We start from the raw sequence: 26,462 nt of genomic DNA, 5'->3' as shown, positions 1-26,462 counted from the left end.
GGGAGGTGGACGGTCGGAATGTTGGCAGCACTGTCTACCTCCACTGATCCCGCCGCTTCTGTGTGAAAGCGGCAGCCGGCACAGCACATCGACGAAGGTGACGCGAGACCACTGCTGGCATAACAGCTTGACATCGTCAGGAATACAGGAAGTGGGAGCACTACATGTGTATTCTTAATGCAAGCAAATTCCTAAACACTCCTGTTGAAATTAATTGAATGAAGTTTCTTGTTAGCTATGCTCATTGCTGGCCATTTTGTAGTACTGTGAGCAAAATTAGAAATCGTTGCACTGTTGTTAAATGCTTTATATGGAACTGCAGATGTCACTTATCGTTGATTTCCGAAAGACAGAACTACAGCACAGTTGGACGCCAAAAGAGCTGATCCTGTTAATGTGAATAATGCAAGGATTTGTTCATATCATTTCCTCTCTGAAGATTATGAATGGGACTTAAAGAAGGAGCTACTGGGGTTGCCTTTGAAAGGAAGGTTAAAGGGTGATGTTGAGACACCACCAAAAAATCCAAATTGACTTGTAGATGTGTTTGAGATTGTCACAAGCACCAAAGAAAATAGGAGCACTATGTTTTGATGGGATGAATGTAGGTGGTCATGTGTGCTATGTCGTATCAGATGATGTAATTTTAGAGTCAAACAAAAATTTTATGGTTGCGGTGTTTTGATGTTATCATGGAAACAGCCTTTATTATCTTGACTTGAATTGTACCCTGACTAACGACTTACTCCTGAACATAATAAAGCAGTTGGAAGCAGCTGGAATACAAACTGTAGCAGTAATTTGTGATATGGGAGGGAAGAACTCAAAGGTCTTGAAGGAGCTTGGAGGTTCCACAATAAAAATGTACTGTTGAAACCCTACAGATCCAACAAGAAGATTGTGGTTCTCTGGGATATGCCACGTTTGCATGAATTTCTTAGAAATTGTATTTTGTATGCTGGAGTAACTATGCCCAACATTACAGTTTTGAACAAGAAACTTCTTGAAAACCTGTTACCATCACAGCCTGTACTTAATGCTGCTTGCAGAACGTTTTTCTTAACTTTGTGGTCAACCCGAGGGGAGTGAAAAACCGAATGCATTTTCTAATATTGACTGGTAATAGAGAATACATCCCCTTGTTGGCAAATACAGTGAGGTGACAAAAGTCACGGGGTGGCGATATGCACATACACGGACAGTGGGCATATTGTATGCACAAGATATAAAAGGGCAGTGCATCGGCAGACCTGTCATTTGTACTCATGTGAAAAAGTGTCCGACGTGATGAGGGCCATAAGACGGGAATTAACAGACTCTGAAGGCACGGGATATTCTGTTTCGGAAATCATTAGGGAATTCAGTATTCAGACATTCACAATATCAAGAGTGTACTGACAAGGGAACCTCCCCATCGCACCCCCCTCAGATTTAGTTATAAGTTGGCACAGTGGATAGGCCTTGATAAACTGAACACAGATCAATTGAGAAAACAGGAAGAAGTTGTGTGGAACTGTGAAAAAATAAGCAAAATATACAAACTGAGTAGTCCATGGGCGACATAGGCAACATCATGGACACTGTGAGCTCAGGAGCGCCGTGGTCCCGTGGTAGCGTGAGCAGCTGGAGAACGAGAGGTCCTTGGTTCAAATCTTCCCTCGAGTGAAAATTTTACATTCTTTATTTTTGCATAGTTATTATCTGTCCGTTCGTTCATTGATGTCTCTGTTCACTGTAATAAGTTTAGTGACTGTGTTTTGCGACCGCATCGCAAAACCGTGCGATTAGTAGACAAAAGGATGTGCCTCTCCAATGGGAACCGAAAACATTTGATCGCAAGGTCATAGGGCAACCGATTCCTCCACAGGAAAACACATCTGATATATTCTATACGACACTGGTGACGGCATGTGCGCCACATGACAGGAATATGTTGTCGACCCACCTAACTTGTACACTTGGTGAATGGCTAAAAAGATTCTTCTACCTTGCCCGATTTAGGTTTTCTTGTGGATGTGATAATCACTCCCAAAAAAGTGATGAAAACATAAGAGTTTGTCACATAAACTGAAAATAAAAAATTGAACTTTTCACTCGAAGGAAGATTTGAACCAAGGACCTTTCGTTCCACAGCTACTCACGTTACCACGAGACCACGGCGCTCCTGCGGCCCCAGTGTCCTTGATGTTGCCTATCCTCCCATGAACTACTCAGTTTGTATATTTTGCTTATTTTTTCACAGTTCCACACAACTTCTTCCTGTTTTCTCAATTGATCTGTGTTCAGTTTTTCAAGGCCTATCCACTGTGCCAACTTATAACTAAATCTGAGGGGGGTGCGATGGGGAGGTTCCCTTGTGAGAATACCAAATTTCAGGCATTACCTCTCACCACAGACAGTGCAGTGGCCGATGGCCTTCACTCAACCGAGAGCAGCGGCGATTGTGTAGAGCTCTGAGTGCCAACAGACTGTATGAAATAACTGCAGAAATCAAAGTAGGACACACGACTGACGTATGTGTTAGGACAGTGTGGTGATATGTGGCATTAATAGGCTATGGCAGCAGACGACGGATGCGAGTGCCTTTGCTAATAGCATGAAATCGTCTGCAGTGCCTCCCCCAGGCTCATGATTGTTTCAGTTGGACCCAAAATGACTGGAAAACAGTGGCCTGGTCAGACGAGTCTCGATTTCAGTTGGTAAGAGCTGATGGTAGGTTTTGTGTGTGGCAGAGAACCCATGAAACTGTGGACCCAACTTGTCAACAAGGCACTGTGCAAACTGGTGGTGGCTCCATAATGGTGTGGGCTGTGTTTGCATGGAATAGACTGGGTCCTCAGCTCCAACTGAACTAATCATTGTTACTGGAAATGGTTATGTTGATTTACTTGGAGACCATTTGCAGCCATTCGTAGACTTTATGCTCCCAAACAATGATGAAATTTTTATGGATGACAGTGCGCCATGTCGGCACGTTCTGCACAGTTCGAGTGAATGATTTGGCCGTCGAGATTGTCCAACGTGAATCCCATCCAACATTTATGTGACAGAATTAAGAGGTCAGTTTGTGCACAAAATCCCTCACCGACAACACTATTGCTATTACAGATGGGTGTAAAGGCAGCATGGCTCAATATTTCTGCAGGGGACTTTGTAGTGCCCCCAGAATTTTACGAAAGTCTGGAGACACTTGTGTTTATTTTAAAGCATCGCGTAAAGATGAGCATGGGATACTGCACCCGTTTATTGTTTGTGCAGGTGAAACTGGAAGGGAGATAATTCGTCGGCACTGGCAAGTGTTCAGCACGACCTGCCAAGAATGAGCAAATACGGCCCGGAAGCTGCGTGGCCGGCTGCAAAGAGTAATGTAGCATTGTATTGTTAAAAAACAAATGGAGAGACTTGAAATAGTGGCTGTTTACTAGACGTTGAACTGCTGTTGAGAGTATGGGGACTGGACGTGGATAGTCAGCCACGATAAAAGCTTATGTATTAATTGTGTTCAGAAATGTTTAATTAACTGATTCTGGGTGCCCGGTAATATGTGGGCTTATGTCATAAAGTTTAGTTGTTTTTTTGTACAAAGTGGAAATAAATATGTTCTAGTGCATTGAATGATATTCCAAGAGTAGCGTATTTTTTAAATAAAGAGAGAAAGAGATAGCGAGAGAGTGAAAATTTCCCCTTCCGAGCAGTGAAATCTTCAGAGAAGCATCCGGTGCTAGCAGAAGACATCGGCGCTGTAAGAAGGCAGAACCTGCATTCTTCAACAAGTAAGTCCACGAAAATGCTCAAGCTGTATAGAGAGAGCTTAACATTACACCGGGCCACCGCAACTTCCATTGACTTGTTGAGCTGCTGCACTATGCTGGGCAAAAGAATGTCTGACATGATATTAGAAGGCATCCATGACTTTTGTCATCCCAGTGTACATAATTTTTGATAGTACTAGTGAAGGAACTGAACAGGACTTCATACAATTCATCACAAGTGAGTTGTTTACTCACATAACTGGAAACATGACAGCTGATTTGGATTGCACTAAATTTAACAAACAAGAACTATAACTGATGCAGTTTCCTAGTTATGAACCAAGAACCAGTGATGTATGTGAATTCCAAGATGCACTGAAATACAGTGTGGGTTACATAGCATTTAAATGCAAGCACATTAACAGTTCCTTCTGCTCATGCTCAGACAAACTTGTTCCTGATTCATATTACACCACCGGTAATGACTGGATCTCCATAATGTCCACAGATGGGATCACTTGTCCAACAACTGACTGGTTTAATGAAATAAAGGAGTTTGAAACAATATTTTGCAGTTTCCATGTGGTGACAGAGTGATGCAAAAGTTAATTTCCAAAATAAACTTAGTTTTGTGAAATGCATCACAAAATGATTTCCCTGTACACAGGAACAGGAACCTTCGTTGGAATTAGGCAAGCATTTGAACACAGAATCTAAAACAGAAAACATAAAAAATATTTATAAATTATAGAGTGCAGCAATCAGTCGTTCCTTTTAGATTTTATTACGCAAATCCAGGTTTCAGCTAGTAGCTAGCCATTTTAAATGCACTATTTTCTACTGTCAATGCATGTAAGTCCCTGTTGTTTAGGTGTCAGTCACAGTTCTTTGAATACTCAAAGGGACTTACATGCACTGACAGTAGAAAATAGGGCATTGAGAATGGCTAGCTTCTAGCCGAAACCTGGATTTACGCAATAAAATCTGAAAAGGATGACTGGTTGCTGCACTCTATAATTTATAAATCACATAACAGTCGTTGAATGCAGTCACTTTCCGAATGGAAGGTAATCTGATAAAAATATTTGCCGTGAAGCAGAATCTTCAGTGGGTTGCGTTGTCATCTGCCTGAACTGTAGCAAGTATTTATGAAAGGAGTAAGATGTTGTAGCTCTTAATATTAAATATTTGAAAGTGGCTTTTATTATAACATACAACTGTTCATTTCTTGTATCGTTAGAATTGTTGTTGTTGTTGTGGTCTTCAGTCCTGAGACTGGTTTGATGCAGCTCTCCATGCTACTCTATCCTGTGCAAGCTTCTTCATCTCCCAGTACCTACTGCAACCTACATCCTTCTGAATCTGCTTAGTATATTGATCTCTTGGTCTCCCTCTACGATTTTTACCCTCCACGCTGCCCTCCAATGCTAAATTTGTGATCCCTTGATGCCTCAAAACATGTCCTACCAACCGATCCCTTCTTCTAGTGAAGTTGTGCCACAAACTTCTCTTCTCCCCAATCCTATTCAATACCTCCTCATTAGTTACGTGATCTACCCACCTTATCTTCAGCATTCTTCTGTAGCACCACATTTCGAAAGCTTCTATTCTCTTCTTGTCCAAACTGGTTATCGTCCATGTTTCACTTCCATACATGGCTACACTCCATACAAATACTTTCAGAAACGACTTCCTGACACTTAAATCTATACTCGATGTTAACAAATTTCTCTTCTTCAGAAACGATTTCCTTGCCATTGCCAGTCTACATTTTATATCCTCTCTACTTACTCCCTAAATAGCAAAACTCCTTTACTACTTTAAGTGTCTCATTTCCTAATCTAATCCCCTCAGCATCACCCGATTTAATTTGACTACATTCCATTATCCTCGTTTTGCTTTTGTTGATGTTCATCTTATATCGTCCTTTCAAGACACTGTCAATTCCGTTCAACTGCTCTTCCAAGTCCTTTGCTGTCTCTGACAGAATTACAATGTCATCGGCGAACCTCAAAGTTTTTATTTCTTCTCCATGGATTTTAATACCTACTCCGAATTTTTCTTTTGTTTCTTTTACTGCTTGCTCAATATACAGATTGAATAACGTCGGGGAGAGGCTACAACCCTGTCTCACTCCTTTCCCAACCACTGCTTCCCTTTCATGCCCCTCGACTCTTATAACTGCCATCTGGTTTCTGTACACAAATTGTAAATAGCCTTTCGCTCCCTGTATTTTACCCCTGCCACCTTCAGAATTTGAAAGAGAGTATTCCAGTTAACGTTGTCAAAAGCTTTCTCTAAGTCTACAAATGCTAGAAACGTAGGTTTGCCTTTTCTTAATCTTTCTTCTAAGATAAGTCGTAAGGTTAGTATTGCCTCACGTGTTCCAACATTTCTACGGAATCCAAACTGATCTTCCCCGAGGTCCGCTTCTACCAGTTTTTCCATTCGTCTGTAAAGAATTCGCGTTAGAATTTTGCAGCTGTGACTTATTAAACTGATTGTTCGGTAATTTTCACATCTGTCAACACCTGCTTTCTTTGGGATTGGAATTATTATATTCTTCTTGAAGTCTGTGGGTATTTCGCCTGTCTCATACATCTTGCTCACCAGATAGTATAGTTTTGTCATGACTTCCACTCATTAAGGAAGTGAAAATGTGGCTACGGTACTTGAGTAATGCTAACAGTGTCCAGAACAATAATACTTTTCATAAAAATTCCCCCACTCTTACTCTGCCTGTCTCGCTTTTATCCAGTGATGATGGCCCACCATTGGTAGCTGCAGGAATTTTACCTAGGAATGACACATCTCCAGCATAAGCACAAGAAAACTCCCTTTTATAAGAGCAGGCATCACTGGTATTGGACAGTGTTGAGCTAACTGTGAGCAGCACAAGAGCCTGAAGGAGATCCCAGCAGAGGGATAGAAATGTCGATCGCATAGAAGAAATACGATCCGCTGTAATAACCCCAAAGATTTTACCTTTGATGACAGTGGCCATGAAACTCTGTAGACTTATACAATAACTTTTGTTGTTAGATCTTCCAGGATATAATAGCATACAAAGTTGCTTTGTCACCTTTGTTTTAGACTCATTTATTTTCATGTTATACTCTTTTACCATAACTTCACCTATTTTAATTAACCTGGCTTTGAGGTCTTCTCCACTCTCCAGAATTAAGTATTTTTAATACTTAACATTTCTTAAATGTTATCCACAGGAAAAGTTGCAATGTGTACTGAGCATTATGCAGTCTGTGGAATACAATTTTATGGTCCTTGATCCACATTTCATTGTATGCTCCACCTGCCACGTATGTTACTAAAATGATGACTAACTGACAACCTCAGCTGCCAACAGGTGTTGTTGATATACCTCAATGTGGACAGCTGAAAATGTGTGCCCCGACCGGGACTCGGACCCGGGACCTCCTGCTTACATGGCAGACGCTCTATCCATCTGAGCCACCGAGGACACAAATGAATAGCGCGACTGCAGGGACTTATCCCTTGCACGCTTCCCGTGAGACTCACTTTCCCAACTGTCCACAATTCTACATATGTATTGTACCTTATAGAACATTTGCCCACCCACTCATTACTTGCGCACGCTTTGGCGATTCCCGTAAGAGTTTGGGCAACCTGTGCGCATTCGCACAGACAAAGGTCAATGGCTGGGTAACCTTTAACTATATATACGAATGCGCACAGACGAAGGAATGTGGCTGGGTAGCCTTTAACTATATATACGAATGCGCACAGGTTTCCCAAACTCTTACGGGAATCGCCAAATCGTGCGCGAGTAATGAGTGGGTGGGCAAATGTTCTATAAGGTACAATACATATGTAGAATTGTGGACAGTTGGGAATGTGAGTCTCATGGGAAGCGTGCAAGGGATAAGTCCCTGCAGTCGCACTATTCATCTGTGTCCTCGGTGGCTCAGATGGATAGAGCGTCTGCCATGTAAGCAGGAGATCCCGGGTTCGAGTCCCAGTCGGGGCACACATTTTCAGCTGTCCACATCGAGGTATATCAACAACACACGCAACACAGTGCAGACAGTATGTAAATGTACCACTGAATGTATCCACAAAATCATATCATTGTACGACAGACAATTTGGGAGATATAACACCATAAACACTGAGATATGTGAAAAAGTAGCTGTTTGCTTCAAATGGAGCGCAAATTACCCACTTTATGTTCAACCGGCATTTCATAATGTAAGTATTTAATGACATCTGTCAAACTTTAAGCACAATTTCAAACCTTTCCCAAACTTTTTCTAGCTTACTTTCTCAAAGCGAAGTATTTAACACATTAAGTCACTTGTAAAGTAATCACGCATTTGAAGTTTTTGTATGCGTGGGAGTTCAGTTCTTTAGAGGATCACAAATTTACTGATACATGCATAACATAATCCATGGGTAATAAACTGTGTTTTGGCAATAAACCATGTTTAGGCTATATACCACACACGATCTTGGTCAAACTGTCCGCAGCTCGTGGTCTCGCGGTCGTGTTCTCACTTCCCGAGTGCAGGATCCTGGGTTCGATTCCCGGTGGGGTCAGGGATTTTCACCTGCCTCGAGATCACTGGGTGTTTGTTTTGTCCTCATCATTTCATCATCATTCCTGAAAGTGACGAGATTAGACTGAGCAAAGGTTGGGAATTTGTACGGGCCTGATAACCACACAGTTGAGCGCCCCCACAAACCAATCATCGTCATCGTCATCATCATCATCATCATCATCTTAGTCAGACTGATGCTGCATCAGAATATAGTGAGCAGTAGTGGAATGGTCCATCATACACCCTAAGTGTAGGAATATCATGTTGTGGTGAATGCTGTTATATTTCTGTGTCTTAATTTTGTGATAGACAATAAAAAAATATGTTTTCTGTGTTCAGGTGAGAAGCCATTCAAATGTGAGCACTGCCGAAAGTGTTTCTCATCGAAAGTGAATCTGAGCGCCCACCTGCTCCGCAGTCACAACATCGGCATTGAAAAAGCCCTCTGCTGTGGTAAGTGCTTATATTTTATTAAAAATGGATAACTAATTGGACTGTTTTAGGAGAGTAAGTGATTTGTGTGTGTGTGTGTGTGTGTGTGTGTGTGTGTGTGTGTGTGTGTGTGTGTGTATGTATGTGTGTGTGGGCGCGTGCGCACGCGAGCATGCGCACATGCACATTGGTGGGGGGGCATATCTGTGATACATTTAAGTGCCATGCATGATGTGCTAGTTTTTTACACATCCCACAGTTTATCTTCTTAACTATGATAGGTAGATGTTGTACACACACACACACACACACACACACACACACACACACACACACACACACACACACACACTTCTATAATATGTATTGACAAATAACAACAGCCATTGCATTTGCTGCCACATCTATAGACTTCAATGCAATAACAGATTAAAGCTTCTGTACTACTGGATTCACATTCAGGAGTGCGACGGTTCAAATCTGTGTCCAGCTATCCAAATTAATATTTTCATGATTTTCTAAAATCACTCCAGACAAATGCCGGGATGGTTCCTTCGAAAGGGCACAGCCAATTTCCTTCCCTATCCTTGAAACATTCCAAGCTTGTGCTCCGTCTCTAATGAGCTCGATGTCAATGGGACATTAAACCCCAACTCCCTTCCTTCCTTCCTTCTATCCTTCCTTCAAGTTGCAATAGAACAGATTACGGATAATGATAGACAAGGAAGTCAGTACATCTGATCTACTTCAAGGGCACACCAGAACTGTGTTCGTTGTCCTCTTTTTAAGAAAGAAGGAGATGTTGGAGTAGGGGCAGGGACAATTTATAATTGTCATTGGTGGGCTGCATAATCATAGCTACTCACTGATAATCTCTATATATAAAAGGCAGTGTCCCAATTGACTGACTCATCATCACTCTCCCCCGAGTACTAACGGCAGAAACCTGAGATTTGGCGACAGTGTTCATCGTATACTGGAGGCATCATTTCAGAAGGGATAGTCCAAAATTCGACCCCTAAGGGGTGAAATAAGAGATGAAAGGTTTTTTGAATAATGTTGCTGTTAAGACAGTTTTGAAGGGAGACCTACGGAAATTGGTATTTGGTTCCTCAGTCACAAATAAAGGAACATGTGTTTCAGTATTTTTGGAAATTTAACCCCTGTGGGGGGTGAAATGATGGGTAAAAGATTGTGTTGGAAATAAATTGTTTATTAGAGAACTACTAAAGTATTTTTAAAGTTAAATCTATGGAAATTGGTATTTGACCACTTAAGAAAGTAAAAACAAATTATGTGTTTCGGTGTTTTTGGAAGTTAACCATCTGAGGATGTAAAATAGGGGATGAAAAGTTTATGAAATTATTTCATTATGAAGGTATTTTCAAAGCTAAATTGATAAAAATATTGTATGTGGCACCTCAGTTGGAAATAAAAAAAATATATGTTTCACTATTCAACCACTATATGAGGGGAATAGGGGATGAAAATTTTTATGCAAATATTGCATTTCATTTTTGAAGCTAAACCTATGAAATTTGGTATTTGACTTCTCAGTTAGATACAAAGAAATATGTGTTAGGGGATAAACGTTTCTGTGGTAGTATCACCGCAAGAATTCAAAAGGCATGTTTAACAAAAATGCTGGATTCCAGTTGCCTGAAGTACATTTGGAAAGGACTGTGCTTCTACAGCCTTAATTAGCGTGAAAGTTTACAAGGTGTTGCAATTTGTGAACAGCATAAAAATATGATTAAAGGGAAAAAAAATCTGTGCAAACTATACACCTGCAAAATTGCTAATGCAAATCCTACCTATGGTGGAGGTGGAAAATGAAGAAATATTACAACCTTGAAGCTGCTACTTTTCTTCACAGTACCTGTGTGTATCCTATTCCCATACTTTGATGGCAGTACCAAGATTTGGAGCCTAATCTTCCACATGGCAATCTGCCGAATGCTCAGTCAGTGAGGCAGTCAGGAATGAGAATGACAGCTGTACAAAGTTAAAAGACAATTGCATCAATTTGTGTTCAATGTGCAGCAATATGCTGAGGAGGAGATGTACATTGTTGGAGTGACTTGGCTGTCAAAAGGTCTATGCATGACTTATTCAGTGACTACCTTAGCTAAATATTATTAAGAAAAACCTCCTACAAAACTGAGAGAAATTCTGGTCGTACGTGAAGGCAGTTAGCGAGACCAAATTTAGTTTACAGCCACTCGTGCATCCACAATTCTTTCCATTTTAGACGGTCTCTTTAAATTTACTTTTGCGGTTGATGATCGTAAGTGAAATTGAAGTGTTGTTAGAGAAACTGTTTAACATGCTTCCATACTGTCTTCTTCAATCATTTGCTCAAGTAATTGGAACATTTTTTTTCTGCAGCATTGTGATTTCGGAAAATGTTTCACTTGTTACTCGGTGCAGTCCTTGCCACATGTAACACAGTACTCTATTTTGATTTGCAGCTGTGTGCGGCAAGCTTTTTTCTCGCAAGAATTCGCTGGAAGTGCACATGTCGATCCATCGGGACAACAAGCCGTTTGAATGCCACATGTGCCATCGTACGTTTGCACAGAAGATCTCTCTCAATATCCATATAGCTTCACAACACACAGGTCAGTACTAGTAAATACAGTACGTGGTCCAATTGTTAATAAAAAAACTATTTAAGGGCACCGTAAGCAATGAATATCACAGAGGAAAAAAGAAAAACACTGGTGGGAATGAAAATGTGGTTATTGTGTGGAGGCAACTGCTCCAGTAACTTGTAATGATCCATCTGTGACTTGTTTTGATTAGAACACTAATCATTCTCAGGTGAAGTGTCATTGTAGCTCACAATGTTTTTTTGCATGTAGAAAGATTAATTGTGTGACAAAGTATAATGCAGGTGTATTTGTAAAACTGACTGTTCTGGGATTGTACTGTGTATAAATGCTACAGTTGGGACCATTTAAGTGACACTTAATTACCATTCCACTGAAAAGTTGTTATAACTGGCTGATAAATTATGCTCATTTTGCAGATAAGGAAAATTCTGTCAATTATAAATACAGGGTGTTTATAAATGAATATTGGGGTTTTAATACTTTATAATATTTATTACATTAACTTAGTTATAAATCATATGTCAAATGAAGGAGCAACTCACAGTTTTACCAGAACCTTATAAATGTTCAATGTGAGCACCATTTGTGCCGTATCCCAGCGGAAAGTTTGTGGGCCTTTCTTTTCTGGTGAAACTACTGTAATGACACACTAGAGCAATGGCTCTTCACTCAGTTTGAAGATGATGAGCTGGAGAACTTCATTTTCCAGCAAGATGGTGCGCCACCTCACTGGTGATTGGTTGAACTTCACTGTACCCAAGTGTTGGATAGGCCGCAAGGGGCCCAATGACAGGGCTTGCTTTGCATGGCCTCCACATTCACCCGACCTAACACCATGCAATTTTTTTCCTTTGGGGCTTCATCAAGGATTGTGTGTGCATGCCTCCGCTACCAGCAGACCTCCCTGAATTGAGAAACTGGATGGAAGCAGCTGTTGCTACAATCACTGAAGACACACTTATCAAAATTTGGGAAGAACTCGGCTATAGACTTGATGTGTGCCGTGTGACAAATGGTGCTTAAATTAAACATTTATAAGGTTCATGGTAAAACTGTTTGAGCTGCTCTTTCATTTGACATATCATTTATAACTGTAAGTTTAATATAATAAATATTATAAAACATTAAAACCCCGATATTCATTTATAAACACCCTGTATTTTCTTTTGAGATTTGTTGCATCTCCGGTCAGATACTTAAATGATCTAACTATTTACAAATATATGGTTATGATTTATCACTTACTTTCATATTCAAACAATGGAAAATCCGGAATGGAATACTGACAGTATTATGAAAATGATAGTTTCTACTCATCATATAGCAGTGATGCTGAGTCACAAGTAGGCGCAACAAAAAGACTGTCAAACAAAGCTTTCGACCAAACAAGCCTTCGTCAGAATAGACAACTTACACTTACACGCACACTCACACAAATACATGACCATACTGATGATAAAATTTTCTCGGGTTGACAGCCAAGTCAATGCGTCATTCTCCGGCAACGTTTCAGCAAGTTTCTTACTTGCCACATTCAGGCAAAGACACTCGAGGAGTAGCATCTTGACAAAAATGATATTATGGTCAGCTTTGATGTTAAATCCTTCTTTGTGAGGGTACTGCTAGAGGTCTCCTTGAAACTACTGGAGAATCATTTTGATGAAGACACGGTGGAATTATTCTGCCCTGCACTCACAACCAGGTATCTCCACTGTGAGGCACAAGTTTTACCAACAGGTGGATGGAGTCACTTTGGGATCCCCACTGGCACCATGTATCACCAAACTGTACGTGGAATACTTCGAGCATATCGCCTTGGAAACAGCATGCCTTAAACCCAAGGTCTTTTATCAGTTCGTGGATTATATTTTTGCAGTCTGGCTGCATGGCAAGGACACTCTAATGGAATTTCTCAACCATCTGAACAGCATACACGAGAACATCAAGTTCACAATGGAATTAGAAGAAAATGGGTGCATAACCTTCCTCGATATCCCAATAAAGAGGAAAATGGATGGCACACTGAGACACTCGGTCTACTGAAAGAAAATGCACACAGTCCTGTACCTCAATGCCAACAGCTGCCATCACCTAGCACAATGAAATCTGTGCTCACTACCCTTGTCCATAGAGCTCATGACATATGCGACAAGGACAGTTTATCTGCTGAGATTCAGCACCTGAAGAAAACCTTCCAGGAGAATGTTTACACTGAAATGCAGATTAGGCGCACTCTCAAGATGAGCAAGAAGAAGAAGAAGGAGGAGGAGGAGGAGGAGGAGGAGGAGGACCTTCAGGAAGAAGAGAACAACAAAGGCCTGGGATTCCTCCCATATGTAGGGCCACTCATAGACAGGATTGCCAAAATACTGGAGAAAAACAGGATAAAAACCATCTTCTGTCCTCCAGCAAAAATCAGGAATATGCTGGGCTCAGTGAAGGACAACTTGGGTCTAAGAATACCGTGTGTCCACAGCATTTCTTGTGGATGTGGAAAACAATATATCGGACAGATGCAGCATTATAATACACAACGCATCTCTGAACATGTGAAAAGCGTTCGCCTCAGACAAAAGGAAAACTCTGCGGTAGTGGAGTACAGCTTCGGTGATGAACACACGTTGCAGTTTGAACAAACCAGGAGACTGTGTAGAATGAAAGGTATCTGGGACACTATTATTAAAGAGGCAGTGAAGCTACGGTGTAGAGCTTTGAGAATTTCGGAGTAAATTCTAAAAACACTTGTCTTTCCTCTTTCTTGAACACCCGATATTTTAAGTATCAGTGTGGAATAGTGGAAAAGTATCTACTGTGCCACCAGTTTCTGTGTGCAGGTGGGAAGCTGGCTATGAGAAGACTCTAAGCGTGGCGGTCGATCGGTGCCGACAAGTGTTTGCCGCTCGTGCCATAGGAGCTGTACAGACAGTACAATGAGTAATTACGTGTTATTCCTATGCGGTGGAATAATTGTAATTGTTATAGACAAAGGAAACATGATTTGACTAGAGACTCGTACTTAATCCTTGGTGTAGACTTACTAGAAGCAAGACCTTTCTTTGATATTGTAATTATACTTAATAGAGTCTAGTGGTTAACGACTCAGTTGACTTGCAAGAGTTTGAATGCTTATGTGAAACTTGTGATGTTGTAGTTGTGGGAATGAAAATATACCAGAACTGAACTCAAAGTAAGAGGATCGGCTAAACATTTCAAGTAAGTCAACTGACGTGAGGGTGGTGTGAATTTAGCAACCTAGTCTCGCACCACTTCTCTTGTCGCCAAAACCCATTAGAACGGGTCAGTGATAACCTGGTCAACCAGGACAGCGGCTACCAACTCAGCTCTTGTGGGACACAACATTAGTGAGAATAAGACGAGAGCACACCAAAGCAGGACAGTGGTGGCGGGTGGAAAAACGGCCCCCACCGAGATGAGACGCCGGGACCTGGTGCCCGTGGCTGCCCTCCACCACAAGCCAATTCCGCTTGCACCCGATTGGCCCAACTGTCACTGAAGATGCAGAGAAACCTGTGGTTCAGCAGCTGCAAAGATCCAGACGAGATGTGAACCCGACATTTCACCTGAATCCGTGCATATTTTTTCCCCAGTTTGAAGACAAATACTGGGGTGCACGGATTTATTGCCGTAAGGTTGGTAAGCTCTGTGTGCAACAGTAGATTGTGTTGTACTGTAGCGTTGTTGCGACCTCAGTCTTCGATGTGTCTCTAGTATGTTGGATATTAAGTATTAAGTATTATTAATAATAACTACAAGTTCTTGGTATCACTCATACCCAGCTAAGGAAAAATTTAAAATCATTGAAGAAGCAGAGGGAAGAAAGCACAATGCGAGCAATGACCGGATTCGTGGCTGGCAGGAAAAAAAAGAAAGAAAAAAGCATGGCTTCAAGAAAGAAAGAAAAGTGATTGCTGGGCATTTCACAGCCATAGAGTGTAGCACCTGTAGCTTTTTTTTAAAGGCTCTTACAAGTACATAGATATGAAGCGATAATATGAATATATGGTGACTAGTGAAATGTATATATGGCAATGAAAACATTGATTCTTCTGCTAGTGATGATGACTAGAATCATGATGATAGGAAAAAACGCAGGTGGGCATTTGCTGAAATGTAAGCCCAGGACGGCTCACTATGAAGGACAACAAAATGGTGCCTAGAACATTATTGATGTACCACTGTGCTGTAAGTGTGCCACATGTGACAACTGAAGGTTTTCTGCTGAGAAAAGAAGTGTCACCTGAGACCAGCACTTCTGGTTGTCAGGCTGTATGGAAGACAACACTCAGGTCTGTATCCCACTGCTGTCCGGGACTCGATTTCAAGTGGGACTCATCATTGAAGACAGTTCTACTCCGTTCAGTGAGATTCTAGGCCAAAGACGTGTGTGCAGGTGCCCCGGGTAGCGCTAGGATACCGACCTGTCACCCACCTACCATATGACCTGACAACCGAGAGTAATGGTCCGGAATGTCAGTACTTTTGATAGTAGAACCCCTTTGGTTATCATCTGTGGCACCTTTTCAGCACGGTAGTATGTCGATGATATTCAGAGCCCCAATTTGTTGCCGATCATGGCAAGTGATCCTGAGGTTACATTTCAGCAAGATAATGCCTGCCCACACATGGTGAGAGTTTCTGCCACTTTCTTTTTTTTTTTTTTTTTTTTTTTTTTTTTTTTTTTTTTTTTTTTTTTTTTCATGATTTGATTTGGTACCTCCTCGCCAGTTACTCGATTCACTCATCTGATGGTCAGCATTCTTCTGTAGCAACACATTTCAAAAAATTGTATTCTGTTCTTCTCTGATTTGCTTGTTGCCCTCATTCACTTCCAGACAGATACCTTCAGAGTACAAAATGTTAACAGATTCCTGTTTTTCAGAAAAGCTTCTTAATCTAATTACCTTAGCATCTTCTGGGTCAGTTCAGCCACATCCCATTACCTTTGTTTTACTTTTGTTCAAATTCATCGTACAAGTGCTTTGCAGGTCACTATTCATGCAATTCTCTGGTCTTCAAACTCTTCTGCTCTGTCTGACAGAAATGTTGTCGGCAAACCTCAAAGATTTTATTTCTCCTTCCTGAACTGTGATTCTCTTTTCAAATTTCTGCTCAGTTTTCTTTCCTGTTTGCTCTGTGTAGAATCCCTCACACAAATAAAATCTGTGGTAAGGGTCCTCATCTACAGTATAAATAGCAGCACAAAAAGTTGGACTGGTTCAGTTGTGTAGATATAGCACAGGAAAATGGAACTGTCAGTCTCGTCGAGAACTCTGAAATGTATCTTCCATCAGTAGGATTAGGAAAACCTCATAAACTGAATCTTCACTGTTGCTCGCCAGGTGAACTAAACTACTCGTGCGAAGTCTGCGACAAGTCCTTCGCGTCAGCATCGGCGCTCAACACGCACAGGCTGTCACACGGTGCGCCCCGGTTGCAATGTGATCTGTGTGGCCAGATGTTCCGCCGCCCTGATGTCCTGAAGTTGCATCGTGAGGTGCGCCATGGGCTGCCGTTCCCGCGCACCCGCCGCTGCCCCACCTGTGACGAGGCATTCCGCACGGCTTCCCAGCTCGCTGCACACATGCGGGTCAGTACAGCACTGACCTCTGATATTTCTGTGTGTATTCCTCCGTTCAAGTACGTTCTTCCCAGGTCTACAACTGGATTGCAGAATCACCTCCACACTTATGCAGGGTGTTTCAAAAAGGATTTTACAACTTTACAAATTCATAGAAATTTATTGAAAAAATATATAGAGCTGGGTTTAGCGTTTTTTGTAGGGAAACACATTAAGTTTTTTTTGTTTCTTTTTTCTTTTTTTTAAAAAAATCTAAAGATGCTGCATGTGGCTTCCGTTGGTTATCCTGTACACATCACATCGGAAGTCAATTTCTTCCCAAGCTCACTGCAGCATTGCAGGTATAACTTGCTCAATGACGGTGTAAATTCGTGCTCTAAGTCCAGGTAGAGAAGCTGGCACAGGAGATACAAACACAATACCCTTGATGAATTCCATAAAAAAAAATCCACTGGTGTTAGGTCTGGGGAACATGGGGGACATGGAATTGGCACATCACGGTCAATGTGTTGACCTGGAAAGTGGTCGCTGAGAAAATCTCGGATGTCACCCAGGTAGTGGGGTGGTGCACCATCTTGCACAAAGTAAACATTTTGTTCTTGGTCATCCTCATTGATCTGTGGTATCAAAAATTGTTGGAACATATGCAGGTACACTATCCCATTGATGGTTCTCTCACGGAGAAAAAGGGGGCTGTACACTTCGTTCTTGATCAATGCACAAAAAACATTCAGTTTAGGGCTATCATAAACATGTCGCAAATCCTGCCCCAAATCCTGCAGTTGTGTGTGTTAACCTTGCCACTTAATTGAAAAGTCAAGAAATGTTGATCCTCGTGTAATCACTTTAACATATCCACGCAGAAGTTCTTGGGAGCAATTTTATTAGTGTCCTATTGCTTGTACAAGATTGTCAATCTGTACAGTTGCAAACAGTTTCTTAATACATGCCAAATAGTCATGTGTGAGATTTGCAGTTCACAAGATGCACGCCGGGTCAATTTCGTAGGGCTGTTAATAAAATGTTGTCTCACTCGCTCAGCGACGTTATAAGATGTGCTTGGACGACCTGATGATTTCCCATGTCTTAACTCTTCTGTCATCCATCACCATTACATGGATTTTATTAATGATGTCTGGAGTCGTAACCTCCACAGAATGTTCAGCATAACTTGTGCCCATAGGGCTACTGCGAAAATTTTGAAACCACTTATAAACTGTTCTAATCGAAGGTGCAGAGTCACCTTACTGTTTATCAAGCTTCTCTTTAGTCTCCTGAGGTGTTTTGCCTTTCGTGAAGTAATGTTTAATCACCACTCAAAATTCTTTTTCTTCCATTTTTTGACAATCACTTGACTTCCTTGATTCACACAAATGCCAAACACAAAGAAATAGTCCAATATGGCTGAAACTTGGTGTGCGTTCTTTCCAAAGATGCTACTAACTAAACATGACCTCGATACGTGCCGGTGATGCCATCTCTCGGACTTTGCACGGATTTTTCAAACGCCCTTTGTATTTGTCCACACCTTGTATACCACGACTGGTTCGACAAGCCCGAAGATTGTCTTTTACGATGACACTTCTGGGATATGGTGAACAAATTAATATTGTCCCAGTACTGTGCCTGCTCGAATGTCTTCCGCACAGTTAGTGATTGTCTTAACACAATGTTGTCCAGACCGAGATGACACCCTTTCTCTAATGATATTTGAACTCTATATGTGTTTCCCCTCCTTACATTTTAAGTAGTAGTAACCGTGCTGTACTTTGCTGCATTGCAGACACACGGCGTCAACTCGGAGCCGAAGAAGCTACACGGGAAGGCAAAGAGGACACGAGTGAAAGCGTCGTTCCTGTGCTCGACTTGCGGCAAGAAGTGCTGCCGTCTGAAGGAGCACGAGAGGCGCCACCACGGGGACGGCCAGGCGCCTGCACCCGTGCCTGGCTTTGCGTGCACGTACTGCCCCAAGACGTTTGTCCACAAGGCCAAGCTGCAGATGCACATTGTCAGCCATCTGGAGGTACTGCTCCTTTTAATGCGAACAGTTTGCTCTGGCTTTGCTTCAGACGTGAAATTCAGATGGAGTAGTGTCACTCTTGCATTCGTTCTTAAATCGTGTTCTGGAGGTACCATTGCGAGCGTTCTTTACAGGTAAAGGTATCGTCAGGAGTGCCCCGGAGAAGTGCAATGCGACTGCTCTCGATCTATATATGAGGTGCTACCCAAAATATTCGAGACTTTCATTGTAAAAAGCAGAAAATTATACTTATGTCACGATGTCTTGCATCACCTTTAAAGTAGTCTCCTTGAGCACATACTGTAAAATTAAGTGAATCGAATAAAAAATGGCACTTTTTTTAAAATTTTGCCCATTTACTGTTGTAAAATCGGAATAAAAATTCAGTATGTTAATTTCACAATCTTGATAGTGATATATTCATGTATTACGTTATTTTTTGTTTATACTTGCAGTTATTATTTTAAGTTAACTGTTGAACGGTTTCACCTCCTCAATTGGGGCAAATCCGAACACCATTATATTTTGTATGCGGGAACAGAATCAGACTTCCAGTGGAGTGAATCCAACCACTACTTTGATGTTTAAGAAATATGTTGCTGTACTTGCAACAAAATTTTACAATTTCTAGGCTAAACAAATTGTTACAAGCACATTAAACTTGAGATTCTTGCTATAAAAATACTTGCATTCGTCAAATTTCACAAACAGATATTAATTTTTAGTTATTGTTTGTCATAATCAATATGAAAAGTATTTACTCAATGTCATAATCATCTGTCCCTTCAAAAATAAATTTACCTCGCCTTCTATGTCCTGTAACAAGTTTTTTTAATAATTTGTGCTCTTTCTATCTCAGTTGCATCATCAATTTCTGGAAAGACAAAATAAACATTACCATCAAGAACTTTCTTTCTCAGAAATGTCGTTTCATAGGTGCCATTAGAGATGCTTTCAATTTTACCAATAAAAAACCTTAACCTTTTTTTCATAGGAAATTTTACTATAGTGAAATCATTTTCCTGAAATTCATGCCAATCTTTATCATTATCATTGTCCATTTCTTTATTTTCATTTGACTTATGCTGTTCTGAACCACTTGTAGATGTACCGGATAGGGACCCCCTGCTTGCAGCCCCATCACTATCATTTTCATTGAAGTCGCTGACAATATTTCCTTTTCCTGGAGTTAATGCTAAACGCTTTGCTTGGTGTGGCTTTCCTTTTGTTTCATTAGAGCGAATCTGTTTCAGTTGTATTTCAAAAGCTACTGCCCAAGAAACTTCTGATGAGCGGTGCCATGTGCATTGTTATCAGTTGCTTCTGGAATCTGTGAAATGACTTAATCAGAACAGAAAGGAAAAATTCCTGCTTTTTGAAACCAGATATTACATTTGATTTGGACTTGAAAGCTGTATTTTCAAAGGTTTTTTTCAACAACCTAGAAAATTTGAATTTTGGCTCTACCCCTCTATTCTTCCTTTTCCAGTCATCTAACACATTTATGCAAGCAAGTTTTAAAGATCTAAAAATCCTCACATGAAGTGGCTGACACAAATGAGTAGACTTAGGGGGTAGAAGCACAAATTTAATGTCCTGTTCCTGGTACAGTTTAATCATGATACATGACAGATGACTTGAGAGATTGTCACCTATAATCACTTTAGGTCTCCTTAATTGCCAGGCATAAGGCAAGACAATTTCAACAAAACATGGTTCAAAGATTGTTCAGTCAAACCAACCACTTTGATTTCTGTTATAACCTGCACCAGTTACACCCTCTTTAGTCCAAGTATTGTAGACATGTTTTGCCATATAAACTGTGTATGGTGGGAGCACTCAGCCGTCGGCAGCTGCTACTATCATCACACTGACACTTGACTTAGAACTATACACTATCCTTTCAGGCTGTCTTGTGCCTCGCTTCATTATTACTTTCACTTGTCCAGGATCGTCACAAAAGTTTGTCTCGTCATAGTTTATAACGTTAGAGGGAGGGACACCACTCAAGGTCACTTCAAGGTTTTTAAAATAATCAGTCACTGTTTCTCGGGCAACTGCTGCCTTTGCCCTCTTCGTATGTTCACTTACTCTAACAGTTAGTTCTTTATTTCTTTTCAGAAAAGATTTTACCCACTCGTGTGCAGGTCGATTGTCACAAAATCTTTTTTCAATCCTCCCTACTCGATTGAGATATGCCTGTACAATGTCCCTAACACCTTTATTCCTCAGGCACCCCTCTCCCCATTTTGCACAACCCAATAATCCTTCAACCAGGCTTCTTTCCTCACTAATGATTAACACTGGTTGGCTGTCTGTTTTGTATTTGTACCTTTCCTTGATTTTGTCATTTAATGTGGTATATGGAACTGTGTATTGCTCTGAACCTTTCCAGATGCTTAATTTTCCTGATTTGACAGCTTTGACCACATTTAGAAGAAATTCTGGTTTGTAGTTAGATTTCTGTGTTGGTCCCAGAACCTTTTGGCATACTCGCATGATCGGATTCACCCTATGAAAATGCAGTTTTGCAATTAGGCCTGCATAGTTTCTAAGCAGTATTAGCAATGAACAAATAAACAAAGCTGTATCGCTTAAGACGTTCATATGCAAGCAGTAACATTGCAACTTACCAGTTACACTTTGGAAGTAACAGGCGCCAGCAGTTTTCACACTGTTGTGGTAACTATATGAGCATAACACAAGAATCACACACCTACTGACAATGTGATTTGCTGGTTGCCCACACTCCAACACGCCATTGTTGTTGATAGATTAGTCAAGAATTCACGTCAATGGTCAGCTGCAATGTAATTGTTAAAATGCTACACTCAGTTATCCAAACATGGAAAAATGGGTAAATTATTGGATTGGTACCACATGATCGGATTCACCTCGTTGTATGGTATGCAACGAACCTGGTGGTGTTCCCATTTTTGGAAGAGCTTGTGCAAGTCCGCAGGGTGAAAGGTGTTCGGGATCTGTTTTGTGATTCCACTCGGATGTCTTTAGTCAAGTGAAAATGTCTTCAGAAACAGGTAGACGTCACACTGGGCTAGGTCTGGCAAGTGGGGAGGTTGAGGGACTGTTGCCGTGTTGCTTTTGCCGAGGAGTTCTTCAACAAGATGCGAAGCGTGCACCGTTGCATTGCCATGGTGCACCGATTGGTCTTTTTCCACAACTCTAAACATTTGGGCCTAATATTTTTCCTCAGCAGCCTAAAAATCTTGCAGTGAAACTGCCTGTTGACAGTCTGACGAGGGGGAACAAACTCTTTATGCACTATCCCCAGAATGTCAAAAAAGAATGATCAGCATCAACTTCATGTTGCTGCAAACTTGCCGAGCTTCTTTTGGCCTCGGAGGGGATCGGGTTTTCCATTGTGACGATTGCTTCTCCAGTTCAGGGTTATAACTGTAGACCCCACATTCCTCACCTGTTATGACACTGGATAAGAATTTTGGACACTCTCGAGCTCTTTGTTGCAACTCAGTGCACATCTGGATCCTGGAAGTTTTGGTGGTCGATGCTGGGAAAGCGAGGGACAAACTTTGCTGCAATTCGTCTCATGCTTACCGTATTTACTCAAATCTAAGCCACACCAGACAAATGAGACTCGAAACCGAGGGAAAAAAAATTTCCCGAATCTAAGCCGCACCTGAAATTTGAGACTCGAAATTCAAGGGAGTGAAAAGTTTTAGGCCGCACTTCCAAATCGAAACAAAGTTGGTCCATTGTAATATGAGACACAATTTAGGTTGAATAAATGACGATACAGCTACAGTAGTTTGGTTCGAGTCGTAAGCTTAGCAGTTAAGCTTTACCAGGTAGCCATTGCTATGCGTCAGGCGCTCCGTCCGTATTTATACGGGTACTCTTCCTTTTTCACGTGCTTTGTCTGGTTTGAATCGATTGCTTATTTTTCTTTGATCTGATAAGTGCTGTTCTCTTTGTTATAGGTGTTTACGTCACTCTAAGCTGAAAATGCATAACTGTTCTGTGTCATGCATTGTTTGTCGCATTCTGATAATGTGTGTTTACGACCTGTCGCCGCTCGCGGCATGGCTTGCTTTTGTGCACGCTACCACCGCTTACGATAAAAAAAAAAGAGAGGAATTGTCTCATTAGCGAAACAATGGCAAGAGACTGATATTTGTTGTTACTTACACTGCTGCTTTCTTTGATAATGATCAACAAGAACCAAATAATAGACTGCGTATGATAGAAGATGTTCTGAACGAGAGTTTAGCTAAAATTTTTTGCCGTTTGAAAATCTTTGCAGATGCCTCTTTTGTACATTACATTCTGCACAGAAATCAGAGTCATCTTAGATTTAAAAATCTAGTCAATTGCCGTGCTTCATCTCTGACTATCACTATTAGGCATAAGAATGATACGAATATAAACATGACATGATATGTATATTCTTCCACGTGTGCTGTTGTCTCACACTAGTTTCGTAGTTTATTAGGCAGACAAGATTTAAATGAGAAAGCAGCAAACACGAAAGAATACATGGTAAAATGGTTATATTCGTATTATTCTTATGGTGAAGAGAATACTGCATGTGATTCACAATTCATAAAAGTTCCTAATAGCAACCATCTCTTCTCATAGGTAGGAAAAAATTCAGAACGTAGAGTTGGCCATATTGACAAACATCCCAAACAGTCTTGCCAGTCGGATTTTCATAGTACATTGAAATGCTGCTGCATTCGAAGATGAACAATACGGAATTTGTATTTACTTCGTTGAATAATGTATGAAAATGCAGTGGTCGAAACTCGGGGTGGAGAAAAAAGCTCGTCTTCCACCTTTTTTTAAATTTATTTACTGAATTAGAGGTTTTGGCGCCAGTATTTATCTTTGTGCCTGCAAATCATGTCTGTGTAGCGCTATATATATTTGATGGCAGAAGTTAGTTGTGGCGGCACCAACCAACATTTTTCAGAGCTTCCGCTTACTTTGCACTCGATTCTAAGCCGCAGGCGGTTTTTTGGATTACAGAAACCGGAAAAAAAGTGCGGCTTAGATTCGAGTAAATACGGTAGTTCATTGGCTAGGATTCGTTGAGACACACCGTATGATTGCCCAATTCTGTTACAAACATTGTGAATTGTCTCCCTTCGATCTTTGTGGATCACGAGATGCACTTCCGCGATAATTTCCAGTGTTGTGCATGTTAACGGTCAACCACAATGTGTGTCATCTTCCACGGATTCTCAGCCTTGAAGTGCTTTAACCACTCAAATGTTCACGCTTGACTTCATGCATTCTCACCAAATGCCTCTGTCAGCACCTGGTGAAATTGAGCTGCAGTTTTCTTCAACTTGAAACACAATTTGATGCAAATCTGTCACTCCTTCACATGATCCATTTCACAGTTTTCAGGAGCACTGAAACATGTTCTGATGTGCACCACAACTACTCCCAAATGCAGCCGCCAAAGATGACACAACTTTGTGCCATAGTGGCTAAAATGTGTACCTGAAGACTTCTTGCAGCAGAATATTGTACTGCTACTGGTTTGACTGGTACAATGAATTTCTCAGATATTTTGAGTTGCACCTTGTACATATGAGTCATGTCTGGAAAGTAAGTACTGTACTGGAAAAAACTCTAAAGAACATTTTTTTCACACCAAATTTATTGTTACAAGAAAGACCATTTCTTAAACTATTTTTGTACATAGTTTCCACCATTGTTCAGACATTTGTTGTTATGGAAAACCAACTTTTCTATGCATTCTTCATAGGAAGCTGCTGTCAGTGAAGACCTGCACTGCCGAACACCATTTTTTTAGTCGTTTTCTGCTTGTTGAGTTCCTTCCCAGAGGTGAAACCATCAGTGCAGTATTACACATTGAGAAAACTTCGGTGCTCAATTCATGACAATCCACCACTCTGTTTCACATCACTTGTTTGCTGGAATCCATCTGCCTTTTCATTTCCGACTTTCACACAACTTGGACTTCCACAGTGCATCTCCTCCACTCTGCTTGTTGTCTCTTTTTCCACTCCCTTCCTTTCTAGTGCTTCCCAGACCTTTCTTCTACAGATGCTATCGACTGCTGCTCAAACCCTGTTCAGATTCTGCTCCTGAGGATCTTTTGGTATACCTTGGCACAGTGTGGTATCAGTGTCAAGCGAGGTGGCGCAGTGATTAGCACAGTGGACTCTCATTCGGGAGGACGACGGTTCAATCCCGCCTCTGGCCATCCTGATTTAGGTTTTCCGTGATTTCTCTAAATTTCTCCAGGCACATGCTGGGATGGTTCCTTCAAAACAGCATGGCCAACTTCCTTCCCTATCCTTCCCTAATCCGATGAGACCGATGACCTTGCAGTTTAATCTCCTCCCCTAATTAACCCAACTCTGCTGCCTGCACCATTTCGACAGCTGCTTCGTCCATACCTGGTGTCTTTCCTCCTTTCATCTTGTGTAGTGGCATTTCAATTTTTTTCGGCGCAGAGGTGGACCCCCTTGTAATTTGGTTAAACAGAATAGTTGCCGACATCATGCCTTCCAGAAGTCTGGAAATTAGTGTTACGTATGTTGTGCATTACTTGGCGAAAGTTGAAAAAAATTAAAACTTCGTACATATTAACTGTAAGAGCGACACCAGTGCGAGTGGAGATGCCACACTAGCTTACATTTTCCCGGTGTGACAGGAGCCGCGGTACTCGTGCGAACTTTGTGGGACCCGTTTCCGGCGGAAGGACACCCTGGACCGCCACGTGGCACGCCACGCGGACCCGCAGCCGTTCGCTTGCGACCGCTGCCGACGGCGCTACTCGTCGCGCTCCAGCCTGCGGGCACACGTGGAGGCGCGTCACACCGAGCGGCCGGAGGCGAGCCACTTCAGCTGCGGCACCTGCGGGAAGGTCTACCTGCAGAAGAGCAGCTTCATCGAGCACACGTGAGTGTAGGAGCACCTCTCGCATTAACTGTTGTGTCAGTTCTCTACGGAACCTTAGCTTCCGACAGTATCTGCCACTGTCATTTACATCCACACACGTGTGGTGTATGGTCCCTTGTACCACTTGAAGTCAGCTCTTTTCCTGTTCCACTTCCAAATGGAGGAAGCAAAAAACTGTCTGTATATTTCTGTAGGAGTGTCGATGTCTTCTATCTTTCCTCTGTGGTCCTTACGTGAGGTGCACCTCGGTGGCAGTGGGATAGATCTGCAGCAGTCATAAATACTGGTTCTTTAAACTTTCTCAATAGTAATCCTGTTTAATAAACATGCACAACTGAGCATTATTGTAGATATGGAAGGGTATTAAAAAACTGGAGTAACAATGCTGCGAGCAGGGCTTTTTTAATACACATTTCTGCCGCTAGGTGTGTGTTGCGCAACTCGTTGCCCGTTCAGTACCAACTGTGTTGTCGAACTGGCCTGTACTGTTCATCTGCAGTGATTCTTTTTTATACTGCTGTTTTGTTCTTGTTTTATTTTTTATAATGG

At 41.4% G+C, this 26,462-nt stretch overlaps 1 protein-coding gene and 1 non-coding gene across 2 annotated transcripts in view; one reads left to right on the top strand and one right to left on the bottom strand.

Annotated features, from left to right (window-relative positions):
• LOC124718988 (zinc finger protein ZFP2-like) overlaps positions 1 to 26,462 on the top strand; it is an 85,053-nt gene that overhangs the window by 23,078 nt on the left and 35,513 nt on the right. Inside the window, exons 6-10 of the mRNA XM_047244658.1 lie at positions 8,669 to 8,782; positions 11,233 to 11,382; positions 16,737 to 16,984; positions 18,759 to 18,998; positions 25,666 to 25,913. Coding sequence (XP_047100614.1) covers positions 8,669 to 8,782; positions 11,233 to 11,382; positions 16,737 to 16,984; positions 18,759 to 18,998; positions 25,666 to 25,913 — 1,000 coding nt within the window. The remainder of the gene's footprint in view (positions 1 to 8,668; positions 8,783 to 11,232; positions 11,383 to 16,736; positions 16,985 to 18,758; positions 18,999 to 25,665; positions 25,914 to 26,462) is intronic.
• Positions 7,157 to 7,230, bottom strand: Trnat-ugu. The gene has a single exon. It is a non-coding gene; the product is annotated as a tRNA-Thr (tRNA).

This window comes from Schistocerca piceifrons, chromosome 10 (assembly GCF_021461385.2).
Source record: "Schistocerca piceifrons isolate TAMUIC-IGC-003096 chromosome 10, iqSchPice1.1, whole genome shotgun sequence".
Classification (NCBI taxonomy): Eukaryota; Metazoa; Arthropoda; class Insecta; order Orthoptera; family Acrididae; genus Schistocerca; species Schistocerca piceifrons.
This window is presented reverse-complemented; position numbering and strand designations above follow the sequence as displayed.